This window comes from Anolis carolinensis, chromosome 4, assembly GCF_035594765.1.
Source record: "Anolis carolinensis isolate JA03-04 chromosome 4, rAnoCar3.1.pri, whole genome shotgun sequence".
NCBI lineage: Eukaryota > Metazoa > Chordata > Lepidosauria > Squamata > Dactyloidae > Anolis > Anolis carolinensis.
In genome coordinates, this window is record NC_085844.1 from 13,654,103 (window position 1) to 13,666,336 (window position 12,234).

A 12,234-nucleotide genomic window follows, 5' to 3' on the forward strand; every position below is an offset into this window, starting at 1 on the left:
TGGAGAAGTATTATGTGGGACATGGCGAGGCCTCATTATTTGGTCTGGCATTCAGTCCAAATGATGAGGAATTTCAGTTGAGTGTGAATTTTCTTTATTTGTTTTTCTAATGTGAAGTGACGTATCAGGTATGTCCGTGAAGTATTAAAGTAAATGCTTTTGTGCTTTAATGAAAAATGCAATTACACCTGACAGCTTTTTCCTGTTTTTCCATTTCTATCTTTACTGCTTCACAGAAGATATAAAAATGCAGAAATAATCTAACCTGGAAACTACTTTTCTTGCTTTTTTGATAGAGAACAATTGAAGAAAGAGAAGCAACCAAGAACTTTGATAACCCCTGAAGGAAGAGTTTTGAATGTAAATGAACCTAAGTATGTTAAAAATGTTTTATCTAGGGTAAACTTTGTCAGAGCAAAATCCATAAATCATAAATTATTTTGATAATTTACAAGAAATAGATGGCGGTGCCTGACACTAACAAAATATCATAACCTAAATTAGAAAAATATATGGTTTTACATACAAACATTTTCACAAATTTTCTTTAAATTCAGATACTGGTTTCTCTTTCTTTGGAGAATCAGAATTTTAAGAAAGATCTAAGTACCAACTTTTATGTTGGTTGAGTAGAATTAATAATGTTGTCACCTTTGCTACCTTTTATGTCCAGGCTCTCATCACAGTTCTCATCACGGGTAATATATCATTTTATTGATACAAAGTGAATGATTTAAATGCAGCATACTTAAATGCTATGAGGAGAAAGACAAACAATTGCAAGACAGAAATATTGGTGTTTACCTACATTATCTCACAAGACAAGCACTGTTTTACCTATGTCTTCATGTCATTTAAAAATATGTTGGCAGCTGTACAAAAAACCAGGAGTAGCTTGCCTCTGAGAGACCAACAAGTATGCAATACCTTAAAATGTTTGTTGACAGATTAGACATATGTTTCTGAGAGTAACAGACAGATTAGAGAAAGCTTCCAGGGCCGCAGAAACTTGTGTTGTCAATATTACTGGATGATATACACTATTATCCTCCTACCATGAAGTCATTCTGAAGGTCTGAGCCACAACTTCCCTTCATGGTTTAATTGCCACTGATGAACTCTGATAAACACAGCCTGTGAGGATACCATACATCTGGTAGCTTCTCCCAAATTACAATAAGGTGCATTTAATTAAGAAATTAATTTCATTTAATTAAAAAACACAGACACTGGTACAAAGAATCAAGAATCCTTACAGCAGAGCTTCTTGCTTGGTGCCAACTCTGAATTCACTTACAATCCCTCACTTGGGTGGGGAGATGATGAGGGAAGCTGTATGATATCAAATGCAATCATCATAGCTCTTCTTTGGTCCTCCAGCTATTTTGAACCTCAACTCCCCAAAGTCCAGCCAGCTTGGCCAAAAGTCAGGAATTCTGAAGCTGAAGTCCAAAACATTTGGAAGACCAAAGTTTGGGAAACAGTGAAATGCCTCTTTCAATGTATTCTAATGTCTAAAGTCATATAGGAAGAACTTTTATTCTTCATATACGGAATTTGTTCTCCAGATGATTATTGTAAATTTATCATTCAATCATGATTCTTTGCTTCCATTTAAAAAGAGCACAAATCAGGTGTTCAGATTCTGTGTCATAACTGTTTCCATCTATAGTCACTCAGGACAATCATAGCCTTGCTTTTCTTGCATGCTTACAAGGAATTTGTACATGTTTCTGTAATGATCTGTGTCATGTAAGGTGACCTTTAAAGTTAACATGGGAGTTGTGGTGGTGTGGGTCTACTGTTCAAAGAAAAGTGGTCTTGCCTGAAGTAGCTCTTTCGATCGCCTGCTAATGTCATGTGACTTGGTAGTAATCTTTAAATATCTATCCACAAGATGTTTTAAAAATGTTGAATTAATGAGATCAATGCATTTCACAGAAATGATACTATTAAATTACTGTATTGCACTCTTGAGGGCTCAGTGAGCTTCAGCTGCCCTGTATATTAGGTCGGGTTGTTTTGCAGAGTATGGTCAGAGCATAAAAAAGTTATCTGCAACTATGAAGATACAAGATCAAAAACATACTGATTCATTTTTGTTATCCCCTGCCTTCATGGGGTATTCTTTCTACTAGTTAAAGAACATCTGAAATAAAAATTCATAAGTACTATAGGGACAGATGTGCTTTGCATCTAGGAGAGTCTAGGTTCAGTTACTAGATAGTATATGATGAAATAGATGAAGTATATGGGACCATGAAATGCTGCTGCAAGTCACTATGTCAAGGACAGAACGCCACAAGATTCAAAGTAACAGAGTTTATTAGATTACAGAACTCAAAAATGCCCGTAAAACACAAGGGCCAGGCAGTTTTTGCCTTTAGGAGCAAAAAGGGGCAAAAGTAAATGTTCAAAAGATAAACCGGATTAAACCGGAGTTTAATCCGGGTAAAAACAAACTGCTTGCTTCAGCCTGGGTATAAACGAAACGAAAGCCAAGGAACAAAAGATACAAAGAATGCAACTAATTGGCAGCAGATTCCTCTCTGCTGCCAACACTGTGCTTAGAGTAACTTGCGTCGCTCCCCCACACACACAGCAGACAGGATCTCCAACACGAGTAAATCAGCCAAGGATTGTAGCAGTTGAGTAGACCAGTTCCGTTCCGTAGATCAAAGCCAGAAGCAGACGTTTGTAGTTTTTCCAAGTCCAAGAAGGGGGGAAGACAAGCCGTGGTCAGTTCAGTCCGAGTTCTCAAAGCAGGAGATGGCGTCCGTCAAGAAGACGACGGAGGGTCAAGCTAATAAGAGTAAGCACAGGTTTGCACAAACAAATGCCCACACAATCCCTCCCGCCGTCTGACCCTGGATTCCAATCAACTTACGTCACAGCACAGGAAAGCACACAAGTCTTCAGGGAAGCGTCCCACACACACACGGATCCCAAGCGTTTGCCCAGATTACCTTGCCCAACGCAATTTGCAATTGCTCCCAAGCCCCATTTTATGCCAGTTACAAATCTTCATCACTGTCAGCTGTCCTCCTTAACCCGGGCGTTTCCTCATCACTTTCCTCGTCAGAGCTGGAACACCTCTGACTACGCCCAACAGCATCTCCAGCTGTGGATCCCGTCCCATCCCTCCAGCTAAACCATGGGTCTAATCCTGAAGGTCCCCATTCATCTTCTGTCCCATCATGGCCAGTGGCACCCACTTCCTCCCTTACCCGAGTCCAATCCATCTCATCCTCCTCTGAGCTAACCAGCCCCTCCTCCATTCTCTCCGTAAACCCTTCGAAAGACTCCTCGTCAGATGGTGCTGCAAATATGTCTCGCAGTCTTTTTCTCTCTCGCTCCTCGAGAGTATCTGACTCTCGAGGAGTCTTACGCCCACGTCTGTCAGTAACAGAGCCATGAGGCTCAATCATAACACTATCCCCTCTCACAAAGGCCTCCTCCCCCGATGGCGGAGAAGTGGCAGTGATACCCTCCGCTATAGCACCACGACGACTAGAGGTATCAAGTTTCAACAGCGAACGATGAAAGACTGGATGGACCTTTAAACTAGACGGTAAACGCAAACGAAACGCAACAGAAGAAATCTTTTTAACGATAGGAAAGGGACCCAAATACCGAGGCGCAAACTTTCCCCCAGCCTGTTTAATATGTTTGGAAGATAACCACACCAAATCCCCTTCTTCCAACTCCTCCCCTGCCTGCCTGTGGCGGTCAGCCTGAGTCTTCTGCGTTGCCTTAGCTTCCAACAGTAAGCGACGGGCAACATCATGCAATGCAGCCATTTCCGAAGAGCGGTACACAGGGTCCGAAGAGACCACATTGGTCGACGGCGCCACACCTCCCCGTGGGTGAAAACCATAAGTTAGCTCAAATGGCGTATGCTGACTAGACGTGTGCACCGCATTGTTGTAAGCAAATTCCGCCACCGGTAACCACTTTACCCAAGCCGTGGGTTGATCTAAACAAAAACAACGCAGATACTGCTCTAAGAGCCCATTAACCCGTTCCGACTGTCCATCCGTTTGCGGATGGAAAGCTGAAGACACGTTTAACTTAGTCCCCAAACACTCATGGAAGTGTTTCCAAAAGCGTGACACAAATTGCGGAGCCCTATCTGAAATAATCACCTCGGGTGCTCCGTGCAAACGATAGATGTGCTTTGTAAATAGTAAGGCCAACGTAGGGGCCGCCGGAATGGTTGAACAAGGAATAAAATGAGCCAGTTTACTAAATAAATCCACCACCACCCAAATACAAGTATAACCCCCAGACTTAGGCAAATCTGAAATAAAATCCATGGAAATGATTTGCCATGGCCTCTCCGGAACAGGTAAAGACGATAACAACCCTCTAGGGCGCCCAACAGGCGTCTTACTCTGCTGACAAACGGCGCAGCTGTCACAAAAGCGCAGAATGTCTTGCCGCATCTTTGGCCACCAGTAGCTCCTGGTGATAAGCTGTACGGTCTTGAACCTGCCAAAGTGCCCAGCCATGGGTTCGTCATGGTGGGCTCTAATCACCTCCAACCTGAGGGTCCCTACTGGTACGTAAACCTGCCCCCTACGCACCAATACCCCGTCTTGATCCTGGAGATGCGGCAGTATGGTACGGTTACCTGCAGAGAGCAGCATCAGTTGCTCCTGAGTCCACACATCATCCTTCTGAGCCTCAAGGATCTGGTCATGTAACCCAAGCTCATTATCTACAACACACAGAGAGGCAGTAGGCAAGATGGTCTGACATACTACCTGCTCATTGGTCTTAAATTCCGGCTTGCGGGATAAAGCATCGGCCCGCAAGTTTGCCTTCCCCTCCACGAACTGCACCTTGAAGTTAAACCTGGAGAAAAACAAAGCCCAGCGGATTTGACGCTGGTTTAACTTCTTTGCTGTTTGCAAGTGCTCTAAGTTCTTGTGATCAGATCTGACCACGATCTGGTGCCGTGCCCCTTCAAGCCAGTGCCGCCACACCTCAAACGCCACCTTAATCGCCAACAACTCCTTCTCCCATATGGTATAGTTCTGCTCGAAGGGTGTTAGTTGCCGCGAGTAAAATCCACAGGGACGCAAGGTCCCTGAGGAATCCTTCTGAGACAATACAGCCCCCAACGCGTAGCTAGAAGCGTCCGCTTCTACCACGAACGGTCTGTCAACATCAGGATGGGTTAGTATGTTGTCCGATTGAAAACTAGACTTTAGTTGTAGAAACGCCTCGTGAGCTTCCCGCCCCCACACAAATGGCTGTTTCTTGCGCAGAAGCTGCGTCAAAGGTACCGTGAGCTTTGCAAAATTCGGAATAAACTCCCGGTAGTAATTAGCGAAACCCAAGAACCTTTGTACATCCTTCTTAGTCTTCAGCTCCTGCCATGAGTTGACGGCGTCAACCTTATGTGGGTCCATTTTAAGTTCCCTACCTGACACTACATGACCTAGGAACTCCACTTCAGGCACATGAAAGACGCACTTGGAAGCCTTGGCGAAAAGCCCATTAGCCCGCAGTCGGTGCAGAACCTGCTTGACATGTTGACGATGTTCTTTCTCGTCCTTAGAAAAAATCAAGATATCATCCAAATAAATCACTAAAAATTGGTCAATTAGGTCCCTGAACACATCGTTCATGAACCTCTGGAATACCGCAGGAGCATTACAAAGCCCAAAAGGCATGACTCGGAACTCGTGGCATCCGAAACACGTGTTAAATGCCGTCTTCCATTCATCCCCTTCCCGTATACGGATTAAGTTATAGGCCCCCCGCAGGTCAAGCTTGGTAAAGACCTTAGCCCCTTGCACCCTTGATAACAGTTCCGAGATTAAAGGCAGCGGGTACCTATCCCGAATGGTGTATTTGTTTAGGATCCGATAATCGCAGACCAACCTAAGTTCCCCAGTCTTTTTGGCTACAAAGAATACCGGTGCCGCAGTTGGAGAACTAGATGGGCGAATAAACCCCTTGGCTAAATTTTCATCTAGAAACTCCCGCAAAGCTTGCCTTTCCGGTACAGTCAAGGCATACAGCCTCCCTGCTGGCAGTTTCGCACCTTCTGCCAACTTGATGGCGCAATCATATGGCCTGTGCGGTGGTAATTTGTCCGCTTCTCTTTTACAAAATACATCAGAGAACTCCCCATACTCAGCAGGCACTCCCTCCATATCAGAATGAGTAACATTTAGAGTGCAACAATCCTGCCTCTTTAAGATCACTTTACGTGTTGCCCAATCTACTTGTGGGTTTACTACAGCTAGCCAATCCATCCCCAGGATCACATCATATCTAGGCAAGCTCGTAATATCCCACACAAACGTTCCCGTTACTCCCTGCACCTCCCACGTTACTGCTGAGGTTTCATGGTTAACCACCCCAGTCTCCAGCAGTCTCCCATCTGCTCCTTCCACCCACACGTCGCATGCCTTGCGCACTCTAGGAATGCCATGCTTCTTAGCAAACTCAATATCTACATAGGAGACCGTAGCCCCTGAGTCCAGCAGTGCCAAAGTAGAAACAAGTTCCCTTCCCCCAACAGATAATGTAATGGGTACGAAAACATGCTTCCTCCCCTCAGTTGACTGCTTGAGGAGCCCTAGTGCGTTGGACTCACGTCGCACTAGGGCTGGCCTTTTCCCGAAAGCTGGGAAGGTTTCACATTACAATTTTTGGCAAAATGCCCAGCATTCCCACAGTACAAACACAAGCCCAGCTGCCTCCTACGGCTCTTTTCCTCTGTAGACAGCTTTTTAAAGACCCCAAGCTCCATGGGCTCTTCCCCCATCACCACAGGTGTCCTGGTTACATGCATGGGTGGCGCACACATTGCTTTTGAGTGTTTACGAGCCTCGAACCTTGCGTCTAAACGCAGCACCTTAGCTACTAAGGCGTCCCAGCTTTCAGCCGGCTCCAAGCGTGCTAATTCATCCTGGAGTATATCACTTAACCCGGCAGTAAATAAAAGCATGAATGCATTTTCCCCCCAATCCAGCTGGTGGCGATACAGGTTAAACTTATTTAAGTAATCCAAAACAGTCCCCTTTCCCTGTTTCAACCGATACAGAGCCCACCCAGCGTTCTCCGTGCGGAGAGGATCCCCAAAAGTATCAGTTAACAACTTTTTGAAATTATTCAAATTGTCCTTGACTGGGTCATTTCCCAAAATTAAATTAGTGGCCCATTGTCCTGCGGGACCGGTCAACAAACTCAAAATAAAGGCCACCTTGCTAGTGTCTGTAGGAAAAGCATGAGCACTGAGCTGAGAAAAATAAAGCTCCACTTGTGCCAAAAAGGTTGGCAACTTGCACCTGGTTCCGTCAAAGCGTTCAGGAGTCAAAACATGTCCTTTCACAGCCTGAGCTGTTTGGATAACGGTAAAAGCCGTTTGCAATTGGTCTACTTTGGCCCTTAACTCATCCATCGTCTTCCTGACGGGTTTATTGCTGCAATAAACTTTTTATGGGCGTTGGGCAATCTGTCAAGGACAGAACGCCACAAGATTCAAAGTAACAGAGTTTATTAGATTACAGAACTCAAAAATGCCCGTAAAACACAAGGGCCAGGCAGTTTTTGCCTTTAGGAGCAAAAAGGGGCAAAAGTAAATGTTCAAAAGATAAACCGGATTAAACCGGAGTTTAATCCGGGTAAAAACAAACTGCTTGCTTCAGCCTGGGTATAAACGAAACGAAAGCCAAGGAACAAAAGATACAAAGAATGCAACTAATTGGCAGCAGATTCCTCTCTGCTGCCAACACTGTGCTTAGAGTAACTTGCGTCGCTCCCCCACACACACAGCAGACAGGATCTCCAACACGAGTAAATCAGCCAAGGATTGTAGCAGTTGAGTAGACCAGTTCCGTTCCGTAGATCAAAGCCAGAAGCAGACGTTTGTAGTTTTTCCAAGTCCAAGAAGGGGGGAAGACAAGCCGTGGTCAGTTCAGTCCGAGTTCTCAAAGCAGGAGATGGCGTCCGTCAAGAAGACGACGGAGGGTCAAGCTAATAAGAGTAAGCACAGGTTTGCACAAACAAATGCCCACACAATCCCTCCCGCCGTCTGACCCTGGATTCCAATCAACTTACGTCACAGCACAGGAAAGCACACAAGTCTTCAGGGAAGCGTCCCACACACACACGGATCCCAAGCGTTTGCCCAGATTACCTTGCCCAACGCAATTTGCAATTGCTCCCAAGCCCCATTTTATGCCAGTTACAAATCTTCATCACTGTCAGCTGTCCTCCTTAACCCGGGCGTTTCCTCATCACTTTCCTCGTCAGAGCTGGAACACCTCTGACTACGCCCAACAGCATCTCCAGCTGTGGATCCCGTCCCATCCCTCCAGCTAAACCATGGGTCTAATCCTGAAGGTCCCCATTCATCTTCTGTCCCATCATGGCCAGTGGCACCCACTTCCTCCCTTACCCGAGTCCAATCCATCTCATCCTCCTCTGAGCTAACCAGCCCCTCCTCCATTCTCTCCGTAAACCCTTCGAAAGACTCCTCGTCAGATGGTGCTGCAAATATGTCTCGCAGTCTTTTTCTCTCTCGCTCCTCGAGAGTATCTGACTCTCGAGGAGTCTTACGCCCACGTCTGTCAGTAACAGAGCCATGAGGCTCAATCATAACACACTAGCTAGTCCTCTGGTTTGGTACAAGACAGCTTTATATATTCCAGCCTCCTAAATGGTTTCGTCATCAATATTAATCTACATAATGATTATTCTATAAAGTTCTTAGAAATAATGGGACAAGTTTGTTGTTGTGTACCTTCAAACTGTTTGAACCTAAGGTGATCCCATCACAGAGTTTTCTTGGTAAGATTTGTTCAGAAGAGGTTTGCTGTTGCCTTCCTCTGAGGTGAGAAAGATCACCCAGTGGGTTTCATGCTCAAACCATAGTCTCCAGAGTTATAGTCTAATCCTCAAGCCACTACACCAGGCTGGCTGTTTAGGGCAGGCATTTTCAAATTGTATCCCTCCAACTGTTTGGGCCTCAAACTCCCAGAAGCCTTAACCGATGTGTTCAATGGTCAGGAATCCTAGGAGTTGGAGGCCCAAACAGCTGGAGGGTCACAATGTGAAGATGCCTGCTTTAGGGTAAAAAGAAAATTCTGCTTCATAGATAATACAGAAATAGCATGTCTCTACCAGCAGGTGTCTCTCTTCAAACATGAATCTCTAGCTCAAAATTTCAACTGACCTTGTGCTGTGCTTCAACTCTTCTTTCAATTTAAAACACTGATCATGCATTTATTCAGGATTTTGCAGATATATGGGGTGAAGGATGCTTATCTTGTTAAATGCTAGATCATGTAGAAATAAATCTAAAATCACTATCAGTTTAAAGCTCAGAATGCAGGACTTTATTCATTTTTTTATGTTGGTCTTATTGTCAGGCTTCCTTTTTCCTTAAAAGATGATGAAGAAAACAACCAATTCATCCTTGATCTTGCTGTGTACAGGTTAGATTTTTTCACTCTTTTTCTCACCTCTGTTTAGTTTACTTTTAGACACCACTGAATGGTACAGGTTACTTTTCATCTGTCTTTTCATTCACATTCTCCTTTCCACTCTTTTTGGGATTGAGTTGGTTACATGCAATGGTCAGGATGAAAATGTACAATTCTTCCAGTAGGTCACTAAGCATTTTTCTTAATTGGACAAAATATTAGCATTTTGGGAAAAAATTCTGTAGATACTGTAGATAGATAGGTAGGTAGATATAGATAGATACACACATCTAGCATGTTATATAGACAGAAAAATTCCATTGATGAGTGATCACACATCCTACTGTTATAGTCCTATTGACCTCCTGTGCCTGTTCCACATTTATTTATTTATTTCCAAGATAGGCGATCTAATATAGTTTGGCCTTTTACGTTTGGCTACTGAGCCAGAGTTTGCAACAGGGTTGACCATAAACCAGATTTGTTTGCTTATTTTACTAATGCCATGTGGTTTTATGCAAACTGCACCCCAACCCATGATGACTAAACCCAAATTGCATCTTGTGTCTTTCTTTTCGTTTAGTTTCATAATTAGCTTCATTTTCTGTATGTTGCTGTCTGATTAACATGTATGAAGCTCTCAATTATGGGTCTGTTCAAAGAGATTTCTGTTATGAATCTTGAAAGTTCCTTTAATGTGTATTTCAATGTCCTGGTTGGTTAGACTATTGGTGTAAGAAGGAAGTGGATAGTTAGGAATCTACAGTAGAATTACAATTCATAGATAAGAAACAGCAGTGGTCAAATTTTAGTGAAAGTAAAGCAGGAGGAGGAGGAAACTGATAAGGAGAGAAAGACAATGAATTTAGTTCTGCTGGAGGACACCAACAATTAGCCCTATGAGCAGTATCTCCTTGCTTCTGGTCACATTTGCCAACATATTTATAAATTAATTCAATATCAGAGTAGCTGTTCAAACATCCTGAGAATTATAGCTTTTTGTTAAAAAAAACTTTTCTAATTTTCTGTTCCTATATCAAAGACTCTCCAGCACTGTTTCTAACTGTGAACTCTTTCCTGTCCATTGCCCTAATAAATTGTTTAGTTTATCTCTAAGGGGACTACTCAGAGCTCTTTGTTGTCATAAGCATTAAGTAAGTCTAAAGACAAAAAGCGCTAGCTGTTTCTACTTGATGGTCCAATGTTTTTGAAGATAAAATGCGAACATAGCAGTTTGTTTCAGCGGCCATGTTGACAATGTAGCAAAAACATAACAAAAATCATGAAACAGTGATTTTTTTTCAGACCAACTGAAAAACAAAGGCTTCTGAAGTTTCATACAAGCTTTTGAGATTTCACTGGCATCTTCATCAATCAAAATTTTTAGAAGATATAAAAAAGTGAGAACATTAGAGTCACAAGCCTAGATTTTGCCTCTGATGTTACTTGTGTAGTCAATTAAGTTAGCCTGTATCAGTGCGAGAATAGGTTGCTCCCCTCTTAATCTTATGGGGACTGGGGACAAAGAGCAGTAAAATACAGACCATAACATTTCATATCCATGTACACCAGCAGTATAGTAACTTGCATTGATATTAGGGAACTAGCCATGCAAGTTTAACTGACCCTTTCTTAGGCAGTCCATTGAAGTTCTCAAGAAATCTCTGTTCTGTTAAATCTGGAAAATGCTTAGGTGTTATATAGGTGAAACTTTATATTTTTAGTTGGGCTCTCAGCCCATTAACTCATTTTTTAAAGTTTCCAGTGTTTTGGCAAAAAATTATCTTCAAATTGGGGAAACATATTCAGGAATGATATGTTGGCCATTCAGCAGAATGCAACAAATCAAAAATCCACAGAACAGTGATATTTTTGTTGGGCCAACTAAGTTGCACAAAATAGATAATGCAAACTAAGAAAGGGTCAGTTAAACTTGCATGGCTAGTTCCCTAATATCAATGCAAGTTACTATACTGCTGGTGCACATGGATATGAAATGTTATGGTCTGTATTTGCGCCACTGGCTTCTCCATCAGGGCAAAGGTATTCGAAATCATTCAGGAAAAGAAAAGTGATACTGTTAGATTCACAGGCCTACATTTTGTCTCCGTGACTCACCATGGGGAGAACGATACAGAATTATGTGCACAATCTTCTGAATTGCACTAGTTGATGTCTGAAACTTTTGATAAGTGGGAGGGAAGAGAAAAACATTTAAGTGAATTTATTCTTTCTTATCCTAAAGATATCTGGACACGTCCCTCCTTGATGTTGATGTACAACCTACTTATGTTCGGGTAATGATCAAAGGAAAGGTTAGTGTATTTTAGTTGTTGATGCTCTGAGGTTTTTAAAAACTATTTTCAGCTTCTGATTGTGTCCCTTCATGTAGTTTGGAACTTGACTCTCTCTGCTAATGTGATGTTCAAGTGAGTTGTGTGGCAGCTTCTAGGCGGAATGGCATCATGAAAAAAGGGGATTTTTTTTGACATAAGAAGTGGCAGTAGAAATGATATGGGGAGAAACAGGGATAGAGGCAAAATAATTAAATGACAAGAAATCAATGAGAGTCAATCAAAAATGCAGAAATAGTACATTGTGCAGACTTTTCTGAGCTATCCTGGTTGGGAGACAACAATTAAATATCTGCTATAAATATAAATAATAAATAAAATTTCATTTATATACCGCTCTATCTCCTCAGGAGGACTCAGGTGGTTTCCAACATAAAACAAAACATTCACTTGATCATACAACAACGTGAACATAATAAAAATAATAAACATAA

At 42.7% G+C, this 12,234-nt stretch overlaps 1 protein-coding gene across 1 annotated transcript in view; it reads left to right on the forward strand.

The window, feature by feature from the left end:
* dnaaf11 (dynein axonemal assembly factor 11) overlaps window positions 1-12,234 on the forward strand; it is a 55,151-nt gene that overhangs the window by 11,947 nt on the left and 30,970 nt on the right. The window contains exons 7-9 of the mRNA XM_008108173.3: window positions 297-374; window positions 9,393-9,458; window positions 11,692-11,761. Coding sequence (XP_008106380.2) covers window positions 297-374; window positions 9,393-9,458; window positions 11,692-11,761 — 214 coding nt within the window. The remainder of the gene's footprint in view (window positions 1-296; window positions 375-9,392; window positions 9,459-11,691; window positions 11,762-12,234) is intronic.